The sequence below is a fragment of the Panthera pardus genome, unplaced genomic scaffold (assembly GCF_024362965.1).
Source record: "Panthera pardus isolate Hobbes unplaced genomic scaffold, ASM2436296v1 HiC_scaffold_11, whole genome shotgun sequence".
In the NCBI taxonomy this organism is placed as follows: Eukaryota; Metazoa; Chordata; class Mammalia; order Carnivora; family Felidae; genus Panthera; species Panthera pardus.
In genome coordinates, this window is record NW_026526666.1 from 8,372,018 (window position 1) to 8,395,099 (window position 23,082).

A 23,082-nucleotide genomic window follows, 5' to 3' on the forward strand; every position below is an offset into this window, starting at 1 on the left:
GTCATTCAAAAATCTCTGACCAGGGACACCTGGGTGGCTTGGTCAGTTGAGCATGGGACTCCTGGTTTCAGCTCAAGTCATGACCTTGCAGTTTGTGAGTTCTAACCCTGTCGGGCTGTGTGCTGACAGTGTAGAACTTACTTGGGATTCTCTCTCTCTCCCTCTCTCTCTCTGCTCCACGGCTGCTCGTGTGCTCTCTCTCTCAAAATAAATAAATAAACTTAAAAAAAAAAAAAAATCTCTGATCGGCACACAGGAGAGCTGGAACTCCAATCTGGATTTACAAACCTCCAGCCTATGCTCTTTCCTTGTGACACGAGGCCCCTGTGGGACAGTGTACGTGCTGACACCAACTCTACAAATTTATTTTTATCTTGCCCTGCTTATTTTCCTTCCTAGCCCCTGCTAAGTGGGTGAGATTACCAGGGTCACTTACAATAGCCCAGGTGCCAGGACAGGGTTGCCCTCCATTCCTGGATGGCCACTGTAACTCTCTGAGTGGCTCAGGGATGTGCACTTCACAGAAAGACAACACAGCCCCCTAACCTATCAGCTGGACACTCTGTCAAACCCCGGCTTGGCTCCCCTTGTTTGGCACAGAGTCTAAAAACGATCCAGAAGTCAATCAGCTAACCTCCCTGATAGCAGGGCCATGGCAAAGCTATCCCACTTATATCCCAACAGTGCTTCAGTCAATCAATGGTCTACCCTCGGCTGCTGCTTAGTATCAGCCTCGACAGGCACACTCATGGGAAGCTGGGAGAATCTGGCGAGACCAGCCCTGTATAATGGAAGTAAGAGTCCTACGAGCAAATGCGCGTTTTGAAAGCCCTAGTCATTCAGTCACACGGCTGCTCAATATCCCTTCCACATTTGAGTGCCTCCGTCTACCCAGCCCCGGGGAATGCAAAGGCAGGACGCAAGGGGCTGCTCGTTAGCCAGCCCTACAGAGAACCCAAGCCCTGTGACACCTGACGGGAATACGTGTGGGTTGAGGGAGCACAGGGAAGAGTGCAGGGAAGGTCCAGACTCCCTGAGCAAGCCAAGGGGTCCCTGAGCCGAGGTTTTGTGTCACAGGTCTTAAGTCTGCTCAGTGGCTCTCCAGCTCAGAACTACCCGGCTCTTCCTTGACGGCTGTCTCTAGTATTTTCCAAAGCGGGACAAGAACTTCTTCACCCCCACCCCTCCATCCAGAGACTCTCTGCGGCCTGATCACACGTGCATGCGCGTGCACACACACACACACACACACACCTGCCCTCATAAGCACCCATCCCACCCCCTTCCCCGTGCACTGTCTCTCCAGAGGCTCCGGGCTCAGTGAGACCAGAAGTCCCCGCACACACAATGTCTCAGTTCATGCACACAGACACGCTGACGGGCAGATATTTCCTCCCACACTACCATATGCACGTGAAAGGTGAAAACATCCCTAGGCTCCTGGATTCCAGCTGAAAGTTATTTCCCTGATCAAAACTTAAAACTTAAAGGGCAACTCACAGGCTATTCTCAGGCCCGTCGTCAAAGCAAACCCTCTTGTGGTTGCTGGGTTTGGCTTTTCTGTCCAGCCAGGCCGCAGAGAGGAGCCCAGGGGATCCCGCTAACTCAGTCAAGGCCTGCTAGGCAGGAGAGGGAAAGCTGGATGGGAGCCCGGTGGCCCCATTTCCCAGCCTCTCTACCCTGAAACCACAGACAATGTGCTGTGCTGCCTGGAGAAGGGATGTCCTGCCCAGGCGCAGCTCCAGCATGGCTTCGCTTGCCGGGGTGCCCACCCCATGCCCTGCCTCCTTCTGGCACAGGGCTGCGGGCAGACACTCTCCAAACCGGGCAAGTCCACAAGCCTCCCTCGAAGCCCACTTACGCCAAAGCCCAGGCGGCCCTGGGGAGCGCGCAGGGATGGGGCAGGGAACCCGGGAAAGGAGCTGCTGACGTTACCTGTGTGGCTCTCCGAGTCCTCGAGAACCTTTGCTCAGGAAAACAGTTCGGAATGAGGAGGAAAAGTCAGGCAGTGCTCGCCTTCCCCAGGACTGTCACCTCCACAGAGGTACCAGAGTTTCCCAGGAGCAGCCACGGACCGGGCCAGCCCCACTCCAGGCTGACAAGCTGACACAGGAGCTGAGGGACTCCCCTGGGAAGGTTAGAAATGCCTCTAAGAGGGGTGCATGGCCTCGTCCATAGAAAACCGTCTGTGCACCACTCAACAGATCTAGCAATGCTGGGTACAGAAAGCTCCACATAACTAAAAATAACACATAACTGAAGTCCCAACTTCAAAAAACTGCTTGTGGGGCGCCTGGGTGGCTCAGTCAGTTAAGTGTCTGACTTCGGCTCAGGTCATGATCTTGAGGTTCGTGAGTTCGAGTCCCGCGTCAGGCTCTGTGCTGACAGCTCAGAGCCTGGAGCCTGCTTCGGATTCTGTGTCTCCCTCTCTCTCCGCCCCTCCCCAGCTCAGGCTCACTCACTGTCTATCTCTCTCTCAAAAATAAACATTAAAAAAAATCTTTTTTAAATGTTTGCGAAATCTGGATTAAAATGTGGGGCACCTGGGTGGCTCAGTCAATCGGTTAAGCGTCCAACTCTTGATTTCGGCTCAGGTCGTGACCTCACTTGGGCTCTGTGTGCTGAGTGCAGAGCCTACTTGGGGTTCTCCCTCTCTCCTTCTCTCTCTGCCCCTCCCCTGCTCATGTGCTCTCTCTCAAAACAAACAAACTTTAAAAAAAAATTCAATATGCCTTTTTTCACCTTTTTAAAGACAGTAACCTACACGTGACTTAAGCCTTGTTGGTGACTCAGGATGAATGTTTCATGTGTTAATTATGAGCTGTGCCATGTACAGAGCCCCGTGAAAATGTCAGACCCCACAGGAGACAGAGGCCACCTGTCCCCACGCCCCATGCTGGGTACTCAAGGCTGTTTCTTCACATCTCTTCTGTACTCCAGCCTTCACTGTGGCTATCAGATTCCTTCCTAGGTGCTGTCTCCCTACCCGCCTCTGGCAATCATCTTTCTGTTCTCATACATCCTCAGCCTGGGTATAAATAGGGAAAAGGGCTTTGGCGGACCCAGGTGAGGAACTCTGCTCCAGCTAAGTGACATCCGCTATGGCACGTGAGTCTGAGGTCTATTTCAATCCAAAGTCTAAGGTCTTTTTCATGTCTATTCTGGATCCTGATTCATGCCGTGGACTGAGTTTGTCCGACAACTGACTGTAAGTTAAAAGTGACATGCTACTAATATGGCATTTGGCTTCCAGTAAAAGAGCAATTCAGCAGCCACCGAGGGGACATCCTGCAGGGCACCAGTGCTGGCCTCAGCCATGGCCCACAATGCCAGGATGCAGGAACACCCTTGTCCTTGGCGATTGTCAAGGTTCAGTATCTTTCCGAGCCTCTGTCCTTCACCATCTTCCAAACTTGGGGTCTTCCAAGGCCAAAGCAGGCCCAATTTCTTTTAGGAAGCCTTTTCTAACTCTCTGGTCACCACTGATCTGTCCCTAAAACGCACAGCATCAACAGCCACCACACAGGACCTGTGAGGTTTTCAAGTGTGCTACTCTCCCTCTTCAGCAAGGCCATCAAAGTCCCCAAGTGTGCAAGGGACACCTCCTATGACTTCCCCCAAGTACATACTACTCACTGGCTCAACTTGCTCCTGTAGGAAACCCCAGAATCCCAACAGGCATACGATCAGTCCAGAGCATGCATTTCATAAAACCATGGGGTTTCCAAGGCAAAAAGGGCCTCAGAGATGGAGAAAAGCGAATCTTTCAACTAGTCCCAGTCTCCAGACCAGACCGTCTCTGGGGACGGAGTGGGGGCAAGAACAATCAAGTTGGTGAGAAACCTGCCATCTCTCTTATCGCCGTCATATTCCGAGAACTGGTAATCTGACTAAACAACCCTCACGCAGAAACCCCGTATTATAGGCAGGTGGAGCCTGACGTACAGATTATAGACATGGCCTCACCCAAAACCCACGGCAAGGACCACCCCCCCGCAAGATAGAGAAGGCTGAGCTCAATCAATATCGTGTTCCAACACACACCCCTGCATCATGATCCAGGGAAATAACTGCTCACAGACCACACGGATTTGTGGAAAACAGCACGGTGATAGGCAGAACTGTAACAGAAATTCCCTTGAACCTGCACGTAAAGACACGGACAGGAATGCCAGGTATGTGACAGACCACACGGACGATGGAATATTTAGGGTCAGAAGAGCCGACATCATTGCCAGAGCGAAAGCACACCCCTCTACTCTGCTTGGCCCAGACTGACCCAAACTTGAACTCGTGGGAAAGGCAGGCCCGCAACGGGTCAGCACACACGTCTGAGGCAATTCAACAGCCACCTTTATTTACCTTTTTAAAAATTTTTTATTTTTATTTTGAAAGAGAGAGAGAGAGAGAGAGAGAGAAACAGCATTAGCGGGGGAGGGGCAGAGAGAGGGAAAGACAGAATCCCAAGCAGGCTCCGCCCTGTCAGCACAGAGCCCGATGCGAGGCTCGAACTCAGGAACCGTGAGGCCATGACCTGAGCCGAGATCAAGAGTCGCACGCTTGACGGACTGAGCCACCCAGGCGCCCCTCGACAGCCACTTTTAAATGTGAAACTCACTGCTGACAATGTTGCCTTACTGGCCCACTTTCTTTTCAGGACAAAGACGGTGGAATGAGACGTGTCATGGCCTTTGGCGTCTGTTACGACTGCCGTGGGAACAGAGACAAGGGGCTCGCCCTGCCCGTGCACTGCGGCAGAGACAAACACCTGGGAGCAGAGTTCGTGCTTTAGTTCCTAAGAACCTGAAAGACATTTTTGAAAGATGAACTCTGAAGGCCCAAACCCAAACCAAATCAATGTCCTACACAGCTACGCTTGCTACTGTTCTCCACATCTCTGCTGTGGGAAACCGTGTGCACAGAGCAGCTGGTACCGGGCTTTGGCCCCAGACAGCACGACTCTCGGCTCTATCGCTTATTCTCTGACCTTGAACTTCCTGGGTTCGAGCCCCACACTGGGCTCTCCGCTATCAGCACAGAGCCCGCTGTGGATCCTCTGTCTGCCTCTCTGCTCCTCCCCTGCTCTCTCTCTCTCTCTCAGAAATAATAAACATTAAAAAAACTGGGAAAAGGAGAAGAAAAGAAAAGAAAAGAGAAGAGAAGAGAAGAGGAAAGGAAAGGAAAGGAAAGGAAAGAAAAGAAAAGAAAAGAAAAGAAAAGAAAAGAAAAGAAAAGAAAAGAAAAGAACAGAACCAGAGGCGCCTGGGTGGTTCAGTCAGTAAGCGTCCAACTTTGGCTCAGGTCATAACCTCGCGGTCTGTGAGTTCGAGCCCCACATCGGGCTCTGTGCTGACAGCTCAGAGCCTGGAGCCTGCTTCCAATTATGTTTCCCTCTCTCTCTGCCCCTCCCCCATTCTCTCTCTCTCTCTCTCAAAAATAAATAGCATCCAAATTCGGCTCAGGTCATGATCTCGTGGTCTGTGAGTTCGAGCCCCTCATTGGGCTCTGTGCTGCAGCTCAGAGACTGAAGCCTGCTTCGAATTCTGTTTCCCTCTCTCTCTGCCCCTCCCCATGTTCGCTCTTGCGCGCTCTCCCTCTCTCTCTCTCAAAAATAAACATAAAAAAAAATTTTTTTTTAATTCCAGGGACAGAGGGCAAGATCCAAATAGGCCAGGATCTGACTGGAGTCTGGTGACACCTGTACTTAACTCCTGAGCTTAAATATCAATGGAGACAAATACAAATTCTATGGCTTTCCAAGACTTTAAGGTCAGCTGGCATTTAGGTTGGGAGAAAAACCAGAGACCTCTACCTTCTTGCTCTCAAGGAGGAGTTGCTTGCTTGCCTGGTTTAGGTGTATATTTTTTTTAAAGTATATTTATTTAGGGGCACCTGGGTGGCTCAGTCAGTTGAGCATTTGACTCTTGATTTTACCTCAGGTCATGATCCCAGAGTCATAGGATTGAGCCTGGCATCAGGCTCTGCACTGAACACAGAGCCTGCTAAAGGCGCTCTCTCTCTCTCTCTCTCTCTCCCTCCCTCTGCCCCTCTCCCCAGCTTGTGTGCTCTCTCTCTAAAATAAATGAAAATAAAAATCTTTGTACAGTTTATTTTGAGGAAGAGAGAGAGGGCGCGCACACGCACAAGTGGCGGTGGGGCAGAGAGAGAGAATCCCAGTGAGGCTGCGAGCCCAACACAGGGCTCGAACTCACAAACCGTGAGCTCATGACCTGAGTCAAAATTAAGATTTGGACGCTCAACTGACTGAGCCACCTAGGCGCCCCTTCAGGTCCGTTCGAAAGATTAAATGAGATACTACATTCCGAAGTACCTGGCCCGAAGCAAGGCCACAGGGCGCTGCCACAGGAAATAAGCCAGGACACATCCCCTCTGCACAGCTTTCCTTACTGCCTCAGACCCTAGAGTTGCGCTACCGCCTGTTTTTACACAGCGTCTCCTGCCAACCCCAGCCTCCTGCAAACCGGGCCCTGCTCCCGGGAGGCACCCATGATACACGCTGTGGACGAGGAGCAGCCTCAGAGTCAGAAGGCCTAGACCCCAAATCTGCTGCCGCGGCCCTGTAGCTCTGTACAGTCCCTTCCCTTCCAGGGCCTGTTTCTCGGTCCCCGGAGCCGAGACGCCAGAGAGCACCTAGGGCTGCGTGCAGATGTCCCGAAGAGCAAACGAAGGAAGAGCAGGAAAAGCATCTGTGAACTGCACGCGGCCATGGAATGCAAACGGTCCCGCTCCTAAGGGCAATGAGCATCTGGCAGCAAAGGGCTGAGGCTGGCTGCTGGCTCGATTCTTCGTGCATCTCTGGTGAAAGCACGACCTAAGCTTCCCTGCCCCTGAATCACAAAATGTTACTCTTCGCAGAAGGAAGAGAACCTTAATGCTCACCTAGGCAGAGACACAAGAAGCAAAGAAATCCGAGTCCGTCTAGGCCAAACTCCCAATCCACATACCGATTCTCTTTATGGCGCCCCGGACGGCAACCAGCCTCTCTGTGAAAAGAAAGTTCTCTCTCACTTGGCCTTGAAATGACCTTCCTCTAAGTTCTACCCAGGGGTCCTGCCACCGCTTCCTTCTGCACCCAAACCCTCCTTTCTTGTGAAAGCTCATCAAATATTTGAAGGAAACAATTGTGGCCATAAACTTCCCCCCTTTTAACTCTCTTCCTGCGCAAATAAGGGCACCGAGGCCTAGAAACGCGTGTATGCAAATATGCACACATACGCATGCACACACAGAGAGCTCCCTGTTTTGTTCGCTTTTCCTTCGATTTGGTTGTGGCTTCCGTAATTAAATTAAGACATGCTATTAAAATCAGAAATATTCAGGTTTTAGAGCTCAGCCGGTCTGAGATCCTCGCGCTTTACAGGCTTTAATGTCTCTCCGGGCAGCTAGAAAGGCCCTCCCCTGACAGGGCCAGGTGGGGAGGCCTCAGGCAGGTTTTAGCCAGTTCTTTTTAAATTAAAAAAAATTTTTTTGCACGTGTATTTATTTTTGAGAGAGAGAGAGAGTGAGCAGGGGAGGGGCAGAGAGAGAGGGAGACACAGAATCTGAAGCAGGCTCCAGGCTCTGAGCTGTCAGCCCAGAGCCTGAGGCAGGGCTCGAACTCACAAACCGTGAGATCATGACCTGAGCTGAAGTTGGATACTTAACTGACTGAGCCACCCAGGTGCCCCTTAAATTTTTTTTTTAATGTGTATTTATTTTTTGAGAAAAAGAGAGAGAGCATGAGCAGGGGAGAGGCAGAGAGAGAGGGAGACACAGAATCTGAAGCAGGCTCCAGGCTCCGAGCCATCAGCACAGAGCCTGACGCGGGGCTTGAATTCACGAACCGTGAGATCGTGGCTTGAGCTGAAGTCAGACATTTAACTGACTGAGCCACCCAGGTGCCCCTAGCCACTTCTTTTTAAATATTCATCTGCTCCCTTTAGCTCTGTCAACAAAAACAGCTTTCTTCATGCGTGAAAAACGTGGAAGCATTTCTTACATGTTAGTGCCCTACGTAAATGACAGCTGCCATTAATCTGGTTACCTCGGTGTGTGCCGACAGGAAGGCACTGAAGAGGCAAGGTTCCAGTCACAGCAAAATCCGCAAGGGCTTGCTTTCAGGGCAAGTACTCATTACTCTACTAGCCAGCTAAGGATGCTGACACTCAAAAAAATCCTAACAACCAGTCTCTCCAACACCATTCACAGGCTAGTATGAATTAGGAGCACCCGCTAGATCCCAAGGACCTGGAAACAGATGTGAAAAGAACCTTAAGAGGCTTAAGCTCCCGTCGGTGGTGACCCACGGACTGTGACAGAACCTGTGACCAGGGGAGGGGTGGAGGGTTTCAGGTGAAGATCTGCGGCGGAGGCGAAGCGGAGTTTCTAAGTGTTAAATGATGGATGATGGCCACGCCGTGCGGACAACGGGCTGTAAGGTGAATTCCGGGCAGAGGAAGGGGTGTGGGCAAAGCAGGCTGGTGTGAAGCAACCCTCCCAAACAACTACAGTAACAGCGACAGGGCCACCCTGCTGAGTCACAGAACAGCTTTGAGACCCTGTTGGTGGGGTGAAGTGTCTCCCCAAATCCACGTGTGTACCCAGGACCTCACGATGGGATCCCTGCAGATGTAATTACAGTGAGTTAAGGTCCTACTGGTATCTTTATAAAGAAAAGGGGACACACACAGAAAGCGCCACGTGATGACAGAGCGGAGACTGCGCTTACGTGGACGCAAACCAAGGAGTGCCAAGGACGGCCAGCAGAAGCCAGGAAGACCAGGAAGGATTCAGAGGGAGCCCGGCCCTGCCAGGACCTAGATTTGAGACTCCTAGCCTCCAGAACGGACAGAGAAAACTGTTTTAAGCCACCTAGTCTGTGGTCCCACCGCAGCTTTAGGAAGTGAACACATCTGTATTTAGGGCAAGACAGATGGAGACAGGGAAAGAGCAGGGCCAGGCTGAGAGGATGGCAAAGGTCGGAGACGGTGAGGGGGGGACAGCGGGACAGAGAGGGAGTGTGTGGGTAGGAGAGAGGGAGAGCCGGCCAGGAAGATCCAGAGGATGCTAACAGTAACCAAGGCCTCCCTCTCTCCTACTACTCTTAGAGGTGTGCCTGATCCGGCGGCGGCTTTTTAGGCCTGAACCCGGGGTCTTTGAGAAAACGCTAAAATGGTTCGACTTTCTGGGACAACTCCCAGTGTGGGCGAGCCGGCAGATGGGCTCAGTTCTATCTGACTAACTTCTCCCCACAAGCGTCAGCAAGGCCGCAGCCTGGATGCGTGGCCTTCGCTGTTGGCCTGGACGTAGAGATAAAGTGACTTTGGGGTGACCAGGAGTCAGGACAAGGTGCAGCAATGTTCATGCCGAGTCCCAGAGACACGAGCATAATTAGCCCCTCAATGCCGCTGCCACCTCTCCTGGGAACCGCGCACAAGAGCGTTTGCATCTCTGGGCCCTCCTGCCTTTTAATTAAAATGTTTGTCTCGAGACTGCCTTTGGGGATGTGGCTTACACGAATCCCACACAGGGAACAGGCAATGATCACCTTGGAACTTGAGGACAGGGAGGGGCGAAAATGGGAAACGGCTTGTGTTTACTGACAGACCTGGACTGGACGGTAGAAAGAGTTGGGCACAAGCCTGGATTTTCAGGGACTCTGTCACAATGGGCCAGGTGCGACACACATTGCTGCCTGAGATCCTGGGATGGGAGGCAGACTGCCGACCTTGACGGAGGCCCCACAGCTGGGGCCCTGTCCCGCTGGCGCGGCCCAGGGAGGCTCCCTTCCAGGCTGCATGGATTCCCGGGGGGACCGCGGCCTGCGGGCTCCCCAGCCACACGGAAGCTGCAGAAACCTAGTTCTCTGAATCAATATTTATGGGTTGGAAAGTGTCCCTGGCGTAGGCACCAAATGGGGCTGCACGCAAGCCCTGTAGGGGCTCCCATCAGGAGGCAGAGACACTAGAGGCCGGGAACAGCTCAAAGGGGGTTGGTCACCAAGGAATGGCCTCCAAAGTGCAGCCTGGGGGAGCACCGGGGCCCTTCTCTCTGCACTTTATGTCCCCCCTCTTAACAAATGATCACCCTGGAAAACACCCTCCCGAATGTCAGGCAGACCACACTGAGAACATGTGCAGAGACCACGCTCTCCCTCCCTGGGAGGACGAGAGGTAGCTCACGGCTACATGCACCGGTCTGGTTCTTCTGGTCTCAGGAGCCAGACAACAAAACGCTGTCCCGCGTGTTGCCCTTTTAGGCCACGATGCCATGATCCACGGGGCGGGCGGTTCTGAGTGTGGCATCAACACTTGAGACCTCCTTCGGAGGTGATCCCGTCATGGCGGGCTGTCCTCTTGGCGGCCCTTCCCGCAGCAGAAATGCTGGCAAACCTGAGACACGCCTCCCTGTAAGCGGCAGGTTTGGCTATTGCCACGGTCTGCCCGAAGAGTCCGCAGCCCTGCTTCCGGGACAGGGCACCGACCCCATCACACCGCCACCTCCCTGCATGGTCCAATTTGGGCCGCACCTGCCGGCCCTGCCTGGGATGGAAATTCAGCTTTCTCAACGTTTCAAATTACTGAGCTGAATCACACCAGATAAACATCAAAGACAACTGCCTGCTTGGGGCTAAGACAGAGATTTAGATAGGAACTACGGTACCTCCAGACCCACCTGGGATGCCTGACTGGCATTCTCTTAGCCAGCCTCCCATTTCTCAGCCTCAGTACCTCTGGCCTTGGGAAGAACCACGGGAGCAGAGCATGAAAAGTCGGGAATTCTGAGGGCCATCAGCCTGGCCCACTAGATCTCTGCCGGCAGAGACGGAGCCAAAACGGGCACAGAGCGGAGCCGGGCAGTGGCTCTGCAGGACAGGGAATGCAGACACCTGTCCATCCGCCTTCTTGTGTGTTGGCATGTCCTAGCCACCTGTGGCCCCATGGGAAGGCCATCTAGACCAGTTCTGCATCCACGGGCTCCTTGGCCATTCGGTGGCTGCACTCTGTGAGGGATGGCCGCTCAGGGGCTCGGAGCAGGGCTTACGGGCAGACACTGTGCGAGGGAAGCCTTCCCAGCTGTGGCCACTGCCAAGAGGCAGCTGTCCAAACACAGGGCTGCAGTGTCCAGCGTCTCACACCCTCATTACAGCCACTTCGAACAGGCACCCCCGGGCCAAACCGCAAACGGCAGCCCTCACAATTCTCCCACAGCAACGCAGATCCGAGCAAAAACCTTTCCACTCTACTCCTCAGCTTTTACTCGTTTTTATCCTTTGCTTTTTTAGGGGACTGGCAAACGTCTTCGATGAAAAGCAGTTAAACAAAACACACCTCTCTAAAAATGAAAACTGTGTACGAAACCATGATCATAAATGACATGAACCAAAATCCCCGGTGGTCATTTAAAAACACTCCCCAGCTTTGCAGCCAATGGTGCTGGGTCCTAACCAAACCCGTTGATGCCAGTCTTGAATGTGAGAGGGAGGGCCCACAGCTCAGCGGGACGGTCAAATCTGATCGGCGGTGTAATTACCAGCTTGGATATCGCTTGACCCAGGATCACAGACCTAGGATTTCAAGGGGAGGTAGATCTGCCCTGGAATTACTGGAATAACCTTAATCTCCCCCAGAGACTCTCGCTTTCTCACTTCTAACTAGAAAACCCAAGTGCATTCGAGAGAAGCAAGGCTCCCACTCGAGCTGTGAGGACGCAGGCGTGAGCCGGAGAAGGGACAATATGAGCTCTGTTTCATCAGGGTTGAACTGCGCTCATTGATCCCATGGTTTCCTGGGGCTCTGGGCTCAAGAGTCACCACTGTGTCATGTTCCCGTCTTAGCTCAGGCTGCCATAACAAAATACCATAGACTGAGTGGCTTAAACAACAGAAACTTATTTTCTTGGAGTTCAGAAGCCCAGATGTCCAAGACCAAGGTTTGGCCGATTCAGTTTCTGGTGAGAGCCCTCTTCCTGGCTTACAGATGACAACCTTCTCATGATATCTACACATGGCCGTTCCTCGATCCGTGAGCACAGGGGTGAGAGAAAGAGAGAGAGAGAGCACGCGCGCGCGTGTGTGTGTGTGTGTGTGTGTAAGCTCTCTGGTGTCTCTTCTTATAAGAACATGCGTTTTATCAGATCTATGACCTCACTGAACCTTAATGACTTCTTCGGATACCCCTTCTCTAAATAAAGCCACACAGGGTTTAGAGTTGCAACCTATAAATTCTGGGTGATACAATTCAATCCATAACATTCCACCTCTGGCCCCTAAAATTGATGTTCTTCTCCCATGCAAAATATGCCAATTCCATCCCAACAGCCCAGAAGGTCTTGACTCATTCCGGCACCAGCCCTAAGCGCAAAGTCTCATCTAAGTGCTGAGACTCAAGGTATAACCTACAGTGAAGCAAAGATCCCACTCCAGCTGTGAACCCGTGGAACCAGACAACTTATGTGCTTCCAATATATTAATGAGATAGGGATAGGATAGGCATTCTCATTCCAAAAGGTAGAAACCGGAGGAAAGGGTTGATGGGTCCCAGACAAGTCCAAAACCTAGCAAGGCCAATTCCATTAGATCCTAAGATCTTGATCTTAAGGGTAATCCTCTTTGGTTCAACACAGTGTCCTCGGGGCTCAGGGCTGGCCCTGCCCAAGCAGCTCTCAGCAGTGGCCCCAAGTGGGGGACACAACCTCTGAAGCCAATGAGAAAGGAACCTGGCTCCTGGGCCTGTAGTGGGAGTGGCAGCCCGATGATCTCTGGATCATCTTTGGGGTCATTCCTCCCTATTTGTGAGGATAACACATGTTCTCAGCCTTCCTTCATTCTACACCCCCTTCTCTGTATCCGTTAGTCCCAGGTGACAGTGTTACTACTGGGACAAACCCATCTTCCCATCTTTATTCTTGGCTTCTGCTGGAATGGCTGATCAACTCCTGATTAAATCAAACAGAGCTTGGCTGGCTCAGTTGGTAGAACACGCAACTCTAGATCTTGGGGCCATGAGTTCGAGCCCCACATTGGGTGTAGAGATTTCATAAACAGACAAACAAACAAATAAACTTTAGAAAACATCAAACAGTTGTGTGACCACACCCTTGATGTTGTTTTCTTTAGTATCCACTTCATCATTTTTTGCTGTATGAATAAGCTGAAAATTTTCCAAACCTTCAAGTTTGGATTCCCTTTTGCTTAACGACCTTTCCCTTCTGCAACACATCTCCTTGTCACATTTTACTATAAGCAGTTAAGGAGGACCCAAGCTGCATCCTCAACACCTTTCTCAGCTAAACATTGAGACTCCTGGGTGGCTCAGTCGAAGCACCTGACTCTTCATTTCTGCTCAGGTCATGATCTCACAGTTCATGAGATCGAGCCCCAGGTCGGGCTCTGCACTGACAGTGCAGCATCTGCTTGGGATCCTCTCTCTCCCTCTCTCTCTCTCTGCCCTCCCCTGGTTACACGCTGGCATGCATGCTAAGTAAATAAACATTAAAAAAAAAACTATTAAAAAAATTCCTCAGCTAGAAATCCAATTCCATCATTCACAAGTTCTCCCTGCCACAGAACACCAGAACATGAACACAGTTCAGCCAAGTTCCTTGCCACTTTATAATAAAAACGGTCTCTTCGCCACTCTCCAGTGACATGTTTCTCACTTCCACCTGTGAATTTTGGGGGTGGGACACGACAGCCCCTTTCAACACAGCAATGCTACGATCATGCATGGCCATAAACCTGCACTGTTTGAAAAGCAATCTCCGAATCATTTCTTCTAAAGCACAGGTGGTTCTATGGTCGGTAACCAGACCCTTGATAAAAAGGTTCAGGGTCGGCACCAATTTATAAGATACTCTCCACGTCAGTGAATGAAGCATGCCTAGAAACCCACACAGTCAAAGCCTGCTCGCTGAATTAGCTACAATGGAGCTTCAGCCAGATACATATCTCACAGAACACGGGTCACTGTCAACAGGCAAGAGTTCTACCTGCTTTTGTGGTTCCAGTCTCTCTGCTGATGACTCCCGGCTACCACTTTTCCTTGATGTTCACATGCCTCCCTATAGCAGCTCTCACTTGAAATGTGTTACTTGTGCACTTGTTTGAGGTACAGAAGTCGGTAAGTAAACGTTAGAACTATATGCAAAGTAAGAACAAGCAGACTCTGAGAATGGGAGCCCGAGGTGGCTGGGGGCGTCGGCTGCCTACCGCTATGGTTTCAAGGCCCAGGTTTTGTGTGCTGACTGACTGAACAAAAAGAACCAATGGGCTACGGAATGGCTGCAGAGCGCAAGCCGGACATCTCTGGCAATACTCTCTGCATTCTCTCCTTTCCAGCCCTGCAGCTGAGAGTTCAGTAGAATCACGTTATTTTAAAAAAATCGCCAGCACCCAGCCTAGCCCACGGTGAACAACTCCAAATTGGTGACGAGTTCGTTCACGTGTTCTTAAAGCAGTGATGCGAATATGGACGCATATATCCAAAGGTTAAGAACATTCTGGAACCAGACAGCCTGGTCTCAAACTCTGGCTCCCACAGTCACAAGCAGACAACCAGCTTAACTCTTCTGTGTCTCAGTTCCTTCCTCTGAAGATGAGGATGATGGTGCCTCCCCCAGGACCGTTCAGATTAAATGAGTTCTGTTAGGAGCGCAGAAGGAGCTCGGCACATGGTAAGGACCAGGTGATTGTTACCTTAGGGTTTCACTGTAAACTGCTGTCCTACATCTCAGATTCAGTCAATTCGACTGGCTTCTACGCTCCAACATTCATAGCATTTGGCTTTAAAGAGCTCAAAACTGAGAAATATATTAACTATGATAATCAAATGCCATTTGTCTCTCTTCTGGATTTCTCCCCAAATGTGGTCAGATCAAAACTTACCAATATTTGGTGACATCCTGGAAAAGTCAGCAGCTCATTGTGAGAATGAGGTCAAAACAAGTGACCAGGGAGGTGTGCATGCATAATTACAAAGCAGATGTGCTGAGACCCAGGGTGCTGCAGGGGAGGGGTGGGACCCTCAGGAGGGCACACAGGTCCCTGATCTGTGTGCAGCTTGGGCTCCCCTCTAATTTTTTTTAACGTTTATTCATTTTTGAGAGAGAGCGAGCGAGCGCAAGCAAGCGCACAAGCAGGGGAGGGGCAGAGAGAGAGAGAGAGAGAGACACACACACACACACACACACACACACACACACACACACACACACGTGAGGCAGGCTCCAGGCTCTGAGCTGTCAGCACAGAGCCTGATGTCGGGCTCGAACTCACGAACCATGAGATCATGACCTGAGTCAGACCGACTGAGCCACCTAGGCACCCTGGGTTCTCCTCTGTAAAGGGCAGCAGCCCCATACCACCTGCCCCACCCTGGCAGGGCAAGAGAGGGAAATGACAGCAGACATCTAAAAAGCCCCCTGTCATCCCCAAGGCACTGGACAAACGTTAGTAATATCTTAGTCTATTGACAACGTTTCACTTTGTACCACGATAATCTTTTATTTTTCTGGAAGTTTTCAAATAAGCCCATAATTCCATTCTTGCCAACAAACAGGGCCACTGTGCCTTTTGTGAGAGCTAACGAGGAGCATATTTGCTTCGAGAAACGAAAGAACAGGCATTCTTTTGACAACTGTCAAAAATAGCTCAGTCGATTCAAGAAAATCATCTTTGAGGACAAAACAAGAACTAAGAACTCACCTTGGCCCTGCACCTAAGCCCGTCAGGTCATTGCCACGGGGAAGGCTTTACATAAAGGGAAGGGAGAAGGGCGGTGCACATCAGCTGATCTGATTCCCGGCCTCGCTCTTTGTGTCTCTGGTTCTCCCACCCCTCCCGTTTCCACACTTTACGAAAGGGTTTAGAAGTTCTATTTCTGGCCCCGTGACTCTTCCGGCCACCGCTGGGCGCAGACCAGATTTAGCCCAAGAGTCGGCGGGTGACTGAGCCCACACGGTGCCAGCAGGAGAGGTGCCAAGCCCGCTCCAGCTCGCACAGACCGGCTGTCACGGGGGCGGCCAGGCACTCGTGTAGAAAAGGCGTCTCCCCTTCCCCAGCCACCTTTCCACCCCAGAAGCAGGGTCTCCATGTGAGGACAAAGAGGGCCTTACTGAAGGCGGGAAGAGGAGGAAAACAAAGGGCCCGGAGAGAAGCCACCAGGAAGACCAGGGCACCCCCTCAGCACGTTCCCCCCCGGGGCTGCTGGCAAGGTGCTACGCTCGGGTTTCCCTGGGGGCTGGGGTTAGCGGCTTCAGGGTTGACAGGGAGAGGCCGGGCAGTTATCGGTCATGGTAAGAACAACCGGGAAGGGTCTGTGGGCCCCAGGAGCATCGCAACAGAGCCCTGAAGGTAGCCATCGCGCATCAGGAGCCCCAGTGCCGGGCTGTGCACCTGACAGGTGTCTAATGCAAGTCTGCTGGTCATTCTCCACCGCAAAACAGGGGGAAAGAAAGCAGAGATGAACAAGCAGCAGCGGCTTACTTGCCTTCACAGCCCCACGGGCATCTGCGAAGGACTCGAAACACAGGATTCTGCCGTGCAGGGCGCGTGACTCAGACACCAATTCCCTCCAAGGACCGGTCAGGATGGCAGCAGCTTCCAATGCTAACCACCCCCCCCCACCCCCCCACCCCACCCCCGCCCAGGCCTGGGGTGGCCCAGGTGAAGCCAGAGGAACGAAAGAGGGCGTGTGCCAACACTGAGCCGGTTTGGCCCAGCTGCAAACCAGGGCTGGGCCACCTTCCTGTGTCCCTGCCAGAACTATGACAAAGCCCATTGTTCTGAGATCCACTAAGGTGCGCCTGCCGATACTGGCCGCTTTGCCAGCTGCTCGATCAGAGGCTGTAATGGCCACAATTAACTAAGGGCTCACCAGGTGCCAGGCAGGTTACACACCTCAACATATATCGCCCGAGGAGGCAGGGGAGCCCGACGAGACGGCCAAGTAGGTCATCCCAGGCTATCCGTTCACCGGGAGCCCTGTGAGTGCCGGCTGTATGCCATGCTCCGGGGCCGGACACTGGGGATGCGATGAGAGGGAGACACGGCCCCTGTCCTCAGCCCCTTCCTCAGTTGGTGGGAGAAAACAGACAAATAGTCCCATACACACAAAGTGAGACATACCATGATGAGGGCATTAACCTAGGCCCAGCTTCACGACAACTAGGTGACTGCGAACGAAGGCCAGCCGTTACTAGTTTCTACACATTGTTTAAGTGTCGTAATCCCCCTCATCTGTAATACTGGGATGAAGAGGGGCGCCTGGGTGGCTCAGTCGGTTAAGCGGCCGACTTCGGCTCAGGTCATGATCTCGCGGTCCGTGAGTTCGAGCCCCGCGTCGGGCTCTGTGCTGACAGCTCAGAGCCTGGAGCCTGTTTCAGATTCTGTGTCTCCCTCTCTCTGACCCTCCCCCGTTCATGTTCTGTCTCTCTCGGTCTCAAAAATAAACGTTAAAAAAAAAATAAAAAAAAAAAACTGGGATGAAGAGTACCTATAGCAAAGGGTTCTGTGAGGACTAAACGTGACAATCTACACAAAGCGCTTACCTCGGGATAAATAAAAATAAAATAAATGAGATAAAATGCGACCATCGCTTTTTTAGTTGACCACCAACTAGATTATATACGCAGATTTAAAGTATGACATCTCAATGTATTTCTAACTTTGTCCCACATACGTACATTTTCAAAACACTCAACTCTCACAAGTTCAGGGTCTCCAACCTGCACCTGATTCGTTACTGGAGGGTCACTAGGGTGGCCATATAATTTAGTGCCTAGACCAGGACGCCTCTGGGCGTGGAAAATAAAGGAACAATGAGCGATTCTGCGCAGCCTGGAGGTGCTGGCCACTCTGTCCACTGCCCACAGGCCAATTTCAGGGGCAAGGCCAGCAGCCATCACTAGGCATCCTTCCTCCCGCTCTGTTGGGAGCTGCCATGTTTGAGAGCTCGCCCAACAAAACTCCAGCCTGGATGACAGGCAGCATTTGTGTCACCCCACCCCACAGTCAGGAAAGTCCACGGACAGGGACACCCCCCACCAGACACACACACGGACATGCACACACACACGTCTTCCCAGAACCTCAGGGAAGGAGTCAGACTCTGGTCCTGGCACCCGTCCTCACCCCTCACGTGCGGCCTCCTAGAAAGATGTCAGTCAGCAGCCCTTACCTCAGGTGTCCCAGGCTGTAGAACCGGGACTCGCCGTCGGTGGAGCGGACCACCTGCAGCGTGAACATGGGCTGCAGCTGCCTCAGCTCCAGCAGGACGATGGCCAGGTAGTGGATGAAGAGGAGGGCGTCCACGAGGGACACCGCGTACTGCACGATACCCTGGTAGTTGCGGTCCCGAGAGTCCAAAATGCGGACCCCATAAAACAGCCAATAGGAAACCACAAAAAAAAAGATGAGGACCAACAGAAGGGCACGGAACACGAAGATGCGCGGCACGTCAGCTCTCTGCTTGCGGAAGAAGAGCGCCCAGGTCCCAATGAGCAGGATGAGGAGTTTGAACGCCACGGAAATGAAGAGTCCCTCACAAATTGTGCCACAAGGCTCCAGCTCGTCCCTCCACAGGATGGGGGGTAACAGGATGAAGGCAATGGGGGTGAGAAACACCAGCAGTCCAAGGACCGAGGCCACGGTGAGGCCCAGGTAGCGCCTGCAATCCAGCCTCACGCTGTCTTCCATATCCTTGCTGATCCTGGCAATGTCCTCCTGCGATATGCTGTGCTCTGAGGTGCCTGTGATGGCCGTGGTGGTCTCTCCCCAGTTGTCATCCTGACGGGGAACACAAACAGGGAGCGTGAAGAGCCACAGGCGGCAGGTCACTGGCAAAAGCCACAAAGCAAGCATTTGGACACGCGGTGCCCACAGAGGGCCCTCCTCTCTGAGCCAGCCCACACCCACGGGCATCCCAGAAAATGGAGGCTTAAGTCTTCAAATACAGGAGGTTTTGACCTGAACGGTTTTCACTGGCATTTTTCCAAGGGGGTCATATACTGACCTTTCCAAACAGAGAAAACGCAGTGTACCCTTTTGGTGTGTTTGTTGGGGGATTCATTCTTATCATGTGGATTATCATCCCCCGTGCTGGAATCTCCGGAGAGGCTTTTTGGCCCAATAAGCAATCCCGCCGTGAGACTGACATGTGAGGGCTCACCCGTAACATAAGAAAACTCTGTGTTCTCGCCTCAGTTCATGGCTGGGTTACGAAGGCCAACAGAGTCCAACTTCCGGAAGTGAGGTATTATAATACCCCCCAGCAGCTCTGAAGAGCCAGGGACCTTCACTGCCATGTACAGATCACAGCTAACCTGTAGCTATTTTTTTTTTTTTTTTCTTCAAGAAGTATCAGCGTCAAGCACTCCGTGACAATGTTTCTCAGCGAGCAACCTAAGCAAATTCAAGTATGGAAGGCCAGGACAACGCAAAACTTCCTCCCTACGCCTGGGTGGCTCAGTCGGTTAAGTATCCGACTTCGGCTCAGGTCATGATCTCAGGGTTCGTGAGTTCAAGCCCCACATCGGGCTCTGTGCTGACAGCTCAGAGCCTGGAGCCTGCTTCGGATTCTGTGTCTCCTTCTCTCTCTGCCCCTCCCCCGCTCACACTCTGTCTCTGTCACTCAAAAATAAACATTGAAAAAAAATTAAAAAAAAAACCAAAAAACTTCCTCCCTAAACACACATTCTCACTGACACATGGAATATCGAGGGTACAGAACTACCAGACTATTGCAGTGTCTCTGACTTTTGTGCTTTCCTCTCTCTTTTTAAAGTCTGAGGTAGCTTCCATTTGGAGCAAGCAGTCTCTTCCTTTACCAAGATCCACTTGTTAAGATTTTCAAACAATTCTGCTATTTTGCTGGCAAGCAAACCTGACTTCACTACAAAGGCAATGAAAAGCCACAGGGGTTCCAAAGAGGTTTTTGCCTCAGAGATTTGTGTACATGATTTAACTTGGAGAAAACAGTCTGATGTAGGGACAAACTGGGTGAAATTCATGCGTAAGACACCAACTTTGAAAAATCTAGTTTAAGTTGACAGCCGAATCAGCAAGAATTGGGATCTCAAAACTGAACAAGAACCTTAGATCTAGAAATGATCAGAATCATGATCTATGAACAGATAGGCTATGACAAGGACTGGTGGGCGGTGGCAATGGTCTTGACCGATGAACAAACAGGTCTTCGACTTGGTTACAAGTATCACATACCACAAACTCTCTAGGACAACAGCCAAAAGCCACCAAGACTCTCTCACACATGTCTGAGGGAAGTACCGAATGGTCCAAGCACTCTTGAAAACGGGTCTGGTAGTGTCATACAAATTTCACTATATTCTGAACTGTATGATCCAACAATGACACTCCCACGGTTTTATCCAAAATCAATGAAAATACACATCCGCAAGAAGACCCGTGCCAGAATGTTCTTAACAGCTTTATTCACAGTAGCCCCAAATGGCACACCTCAAATGTCTATCTATCACCAGAAGGATGGGTAACAAACTGTAGTATATTCAGACGACAGAATACTACTCAGCGAAAATAAAAAAGGATGAATTGCTAAAACACACCAGAACTTGGTAAATCTCAAAATCATCACGCTGACTAAAAAACGTCTGAACCAAAAGAGTACGATCCCAATTATATCAAATTCTAAAGCAGGCAAAACCAATCTATGGCGGTAGAAATCAAAACAGGGTCTGTCTTGAAGAGGTGGGGGTGGGGACGGGAATTGACTGGGGAGAACATGAGAACTTTGTAGAGGAATAAAAACATATGTATCGATAGTGTAAGTTCTCTGGGTTTATTCAGCTGTTTGAAATTCTCAAACCCTACACTTTAAATCTGTTCATTTCTGTGGGTAAATTTCCTTCAATGAAAAAAAAAATCATCGATATAGAGGAAAAAATAGCCACAACGTCAAAAATCAACAACTTGTGGCGAGCCTGGGTGGCTCATTTGGTTAAGCATCCGACTTTGGCTCAGGTCACGATCTTGCAGGTACGTGAGTTCGAGTCCCGCCTTGGGCTCTGCGCTGACAGCTCAGGGCCTGGAGCCTGCTTTGGATTCTGTGTCTCCCTCTCTCTGTGCCCCTCCCCTGCTCGCGCTCGGTCTCTCTCTCTCTCTCAAAAATAAACAAACATTAAAAAAAAAAATCAACAACTTGTAATATAAGGTGAGTTCACAGCCTACATAAAATAACTTACTTTATAACACCTAGAAAGAGTGAAACGTAAATACTGGATTCCATGTTGTGTACTGGGCCTAATATTCAGTTGATAGTGTGGAAGTAATTATTCCTAGTGTCTCGTGGTCATTTCGTTGACCACCACACTGCTATGGTTTAGCCAGCGTTTCTAACTAAATCCCCTGTACATTTAAAGAATGGATGTACACCTTGTGCCTAAAGAGCGTAGCTGTCCGAAGCGTCCTCCGAAGCTTGGGGTTCTTAGAACAGAAAGGACCTAAGATCCTCTAAATCTACTATCTAAAGAGCCTGAGGCCCACAAAGGTCATGACTGCCCTTGGTCACAGAGCTGCGGAGAAGTACCGCCTCCAAAAACCCATGTCAGGGCCTTTCCCATCACATCAACTTAGTGTAAACACAAACAGCTTCCCGGTGAGCTCCAAGGTGTAGAGAAGCGGCAAAGAAGAAATGTCCTCCCAGCGGGCCGCCAGCACCGCGGAATCCACATGCGGAAGGAAACTGCCGCCCTGCAGCACTTCAAGGGCGTCCAATCTCAGGGTCAGCCAGCCAAGGCCACCCCTCTGGCCCTCCCAGAGCCATGGCAGACAGTGCGACGTTCCTACTAACGGCATTTACTCATCACTGGCCAAACTCCACCTTCATCCCACAGCTGAGCGTTGGGTTCTGAGAGCACCTCGTGTGCTCTGAGGAATCCCAATTTCAAGTGCCTCTGTCTGCTTAAAGATGCACGTATGTGTGCAGCTGCAGGTGTGAGCACACATCGGTCTATTCGGGGCCAAGGCTGTACGTGCATGTATTTCAAGAGCTGTGGAAGGTAGGCAAGCGTGTTTCTGAGTACAGCTCAGATGTTTATTTAACTCAGGCGGGCTGCCAGATAGTCAGGACCCAGAGAGAAGAACCCACACGGTGTCTTTTAATACACTGCCAATATTTTAAAACTGGGTGACTTCACATAAAATCCTGATTTCCCGCTCTTCTTAAGTACCAGTACACCCAGAAACACAGAATTCCCGCACCCCTGAGCAGTAAGACGTGTCCAGAGCTGGGGAGCTGCTGCTCCTTTGACAGAGGAAATGCATTCTCTAGTTTGCCACAGACCCCAACGCTCCACGCCTCTGTCCGGACGCTGAGGTGCCCCACAGTTTGCTGCTCAGCCCCCAGCCTGCCTGATATGTGTGTGTCCCTTCTCTGTGGCTGAGGGCCTATTTCATTCTTCCCGGTTTTCCTACCGGGCATCTAAGTGTCCAGCCCCCGATTTATTTCATATATCTCTTAGCGGTCAGTCTGGGCTCTCTGAACCTCTTCTTCTCCATGCCACTCAGGGCTGCTAGAGAGGACATTTCCTTCCCTCCCGTACCGTTCCACTTTGGAACCAGTCTCTGGAGACGACAGCCTGTAACTTTCCCTTTCTCTGCCCTGTCATCAGCCCGGCTGGCTTCTTTTCAACACCATAGTCAAAGCAGGCCAACCAATCGCATTTCAGAACAATCCCCAAGGCAGCCAATGGCAGGACAGGCTGTCCTTAGACCAACAAGAAACCACGAGACATAGATAAACTAATTATCATGCTAGAAAAATAAAGATAAAAACCCAAGAGAACCTACTGCAACAAGACTTAGGAAAACATTTACTGAAAAGAGTCTTGATCCAGTGGCAGTGTGCTTACAGACTGCCTTTGATCCTTACCTGAACTTCCTCTGTCCGAGTGGAATCGTTTGCCAACAGGGGCTCTCCAGTGGGAGCTTGAATGGTGACAGATTTTTCTGACCCTCTGCCATCTTTATTCCGGGGTGATTTGTGTCTCTCTCTATTTCTCTCCCTGAAAAAAACAAAAATGACTGATCATCAGCTGGCATGTTTATAC

At 51.2% G+C, this 23,082-nt stretch overlaps 1 protein-coding gene across 1 annotated transcript in view; it reads right to left on the reverse strand.

Moving 5' to 3' along the window:
- The window catches only part of VANGL1 (VANGL planar cell polarity protein 1), a 54,623-nt gene that overhangs the window by 15,359 nt on the left and 16,182 nt on the right, over positions 1-23,082 (reverse strand). Inside the window, exons 3-4 of the mRNA XM_019457941.2 lie at positions 22,905-23,037; positions 18,177-18,784 (exon numbers count right to left, since the gene is read on the reverse strand). Coding sequence (XP_019313486.1) covers positions 18,177-18,784; positions 22,905-23,037 — 741 coding nt within the window. The remainder of the gene's footprint in view (positions 1-18,176; positions 18,785-22,904; positions 23,038-23,082) is intronic.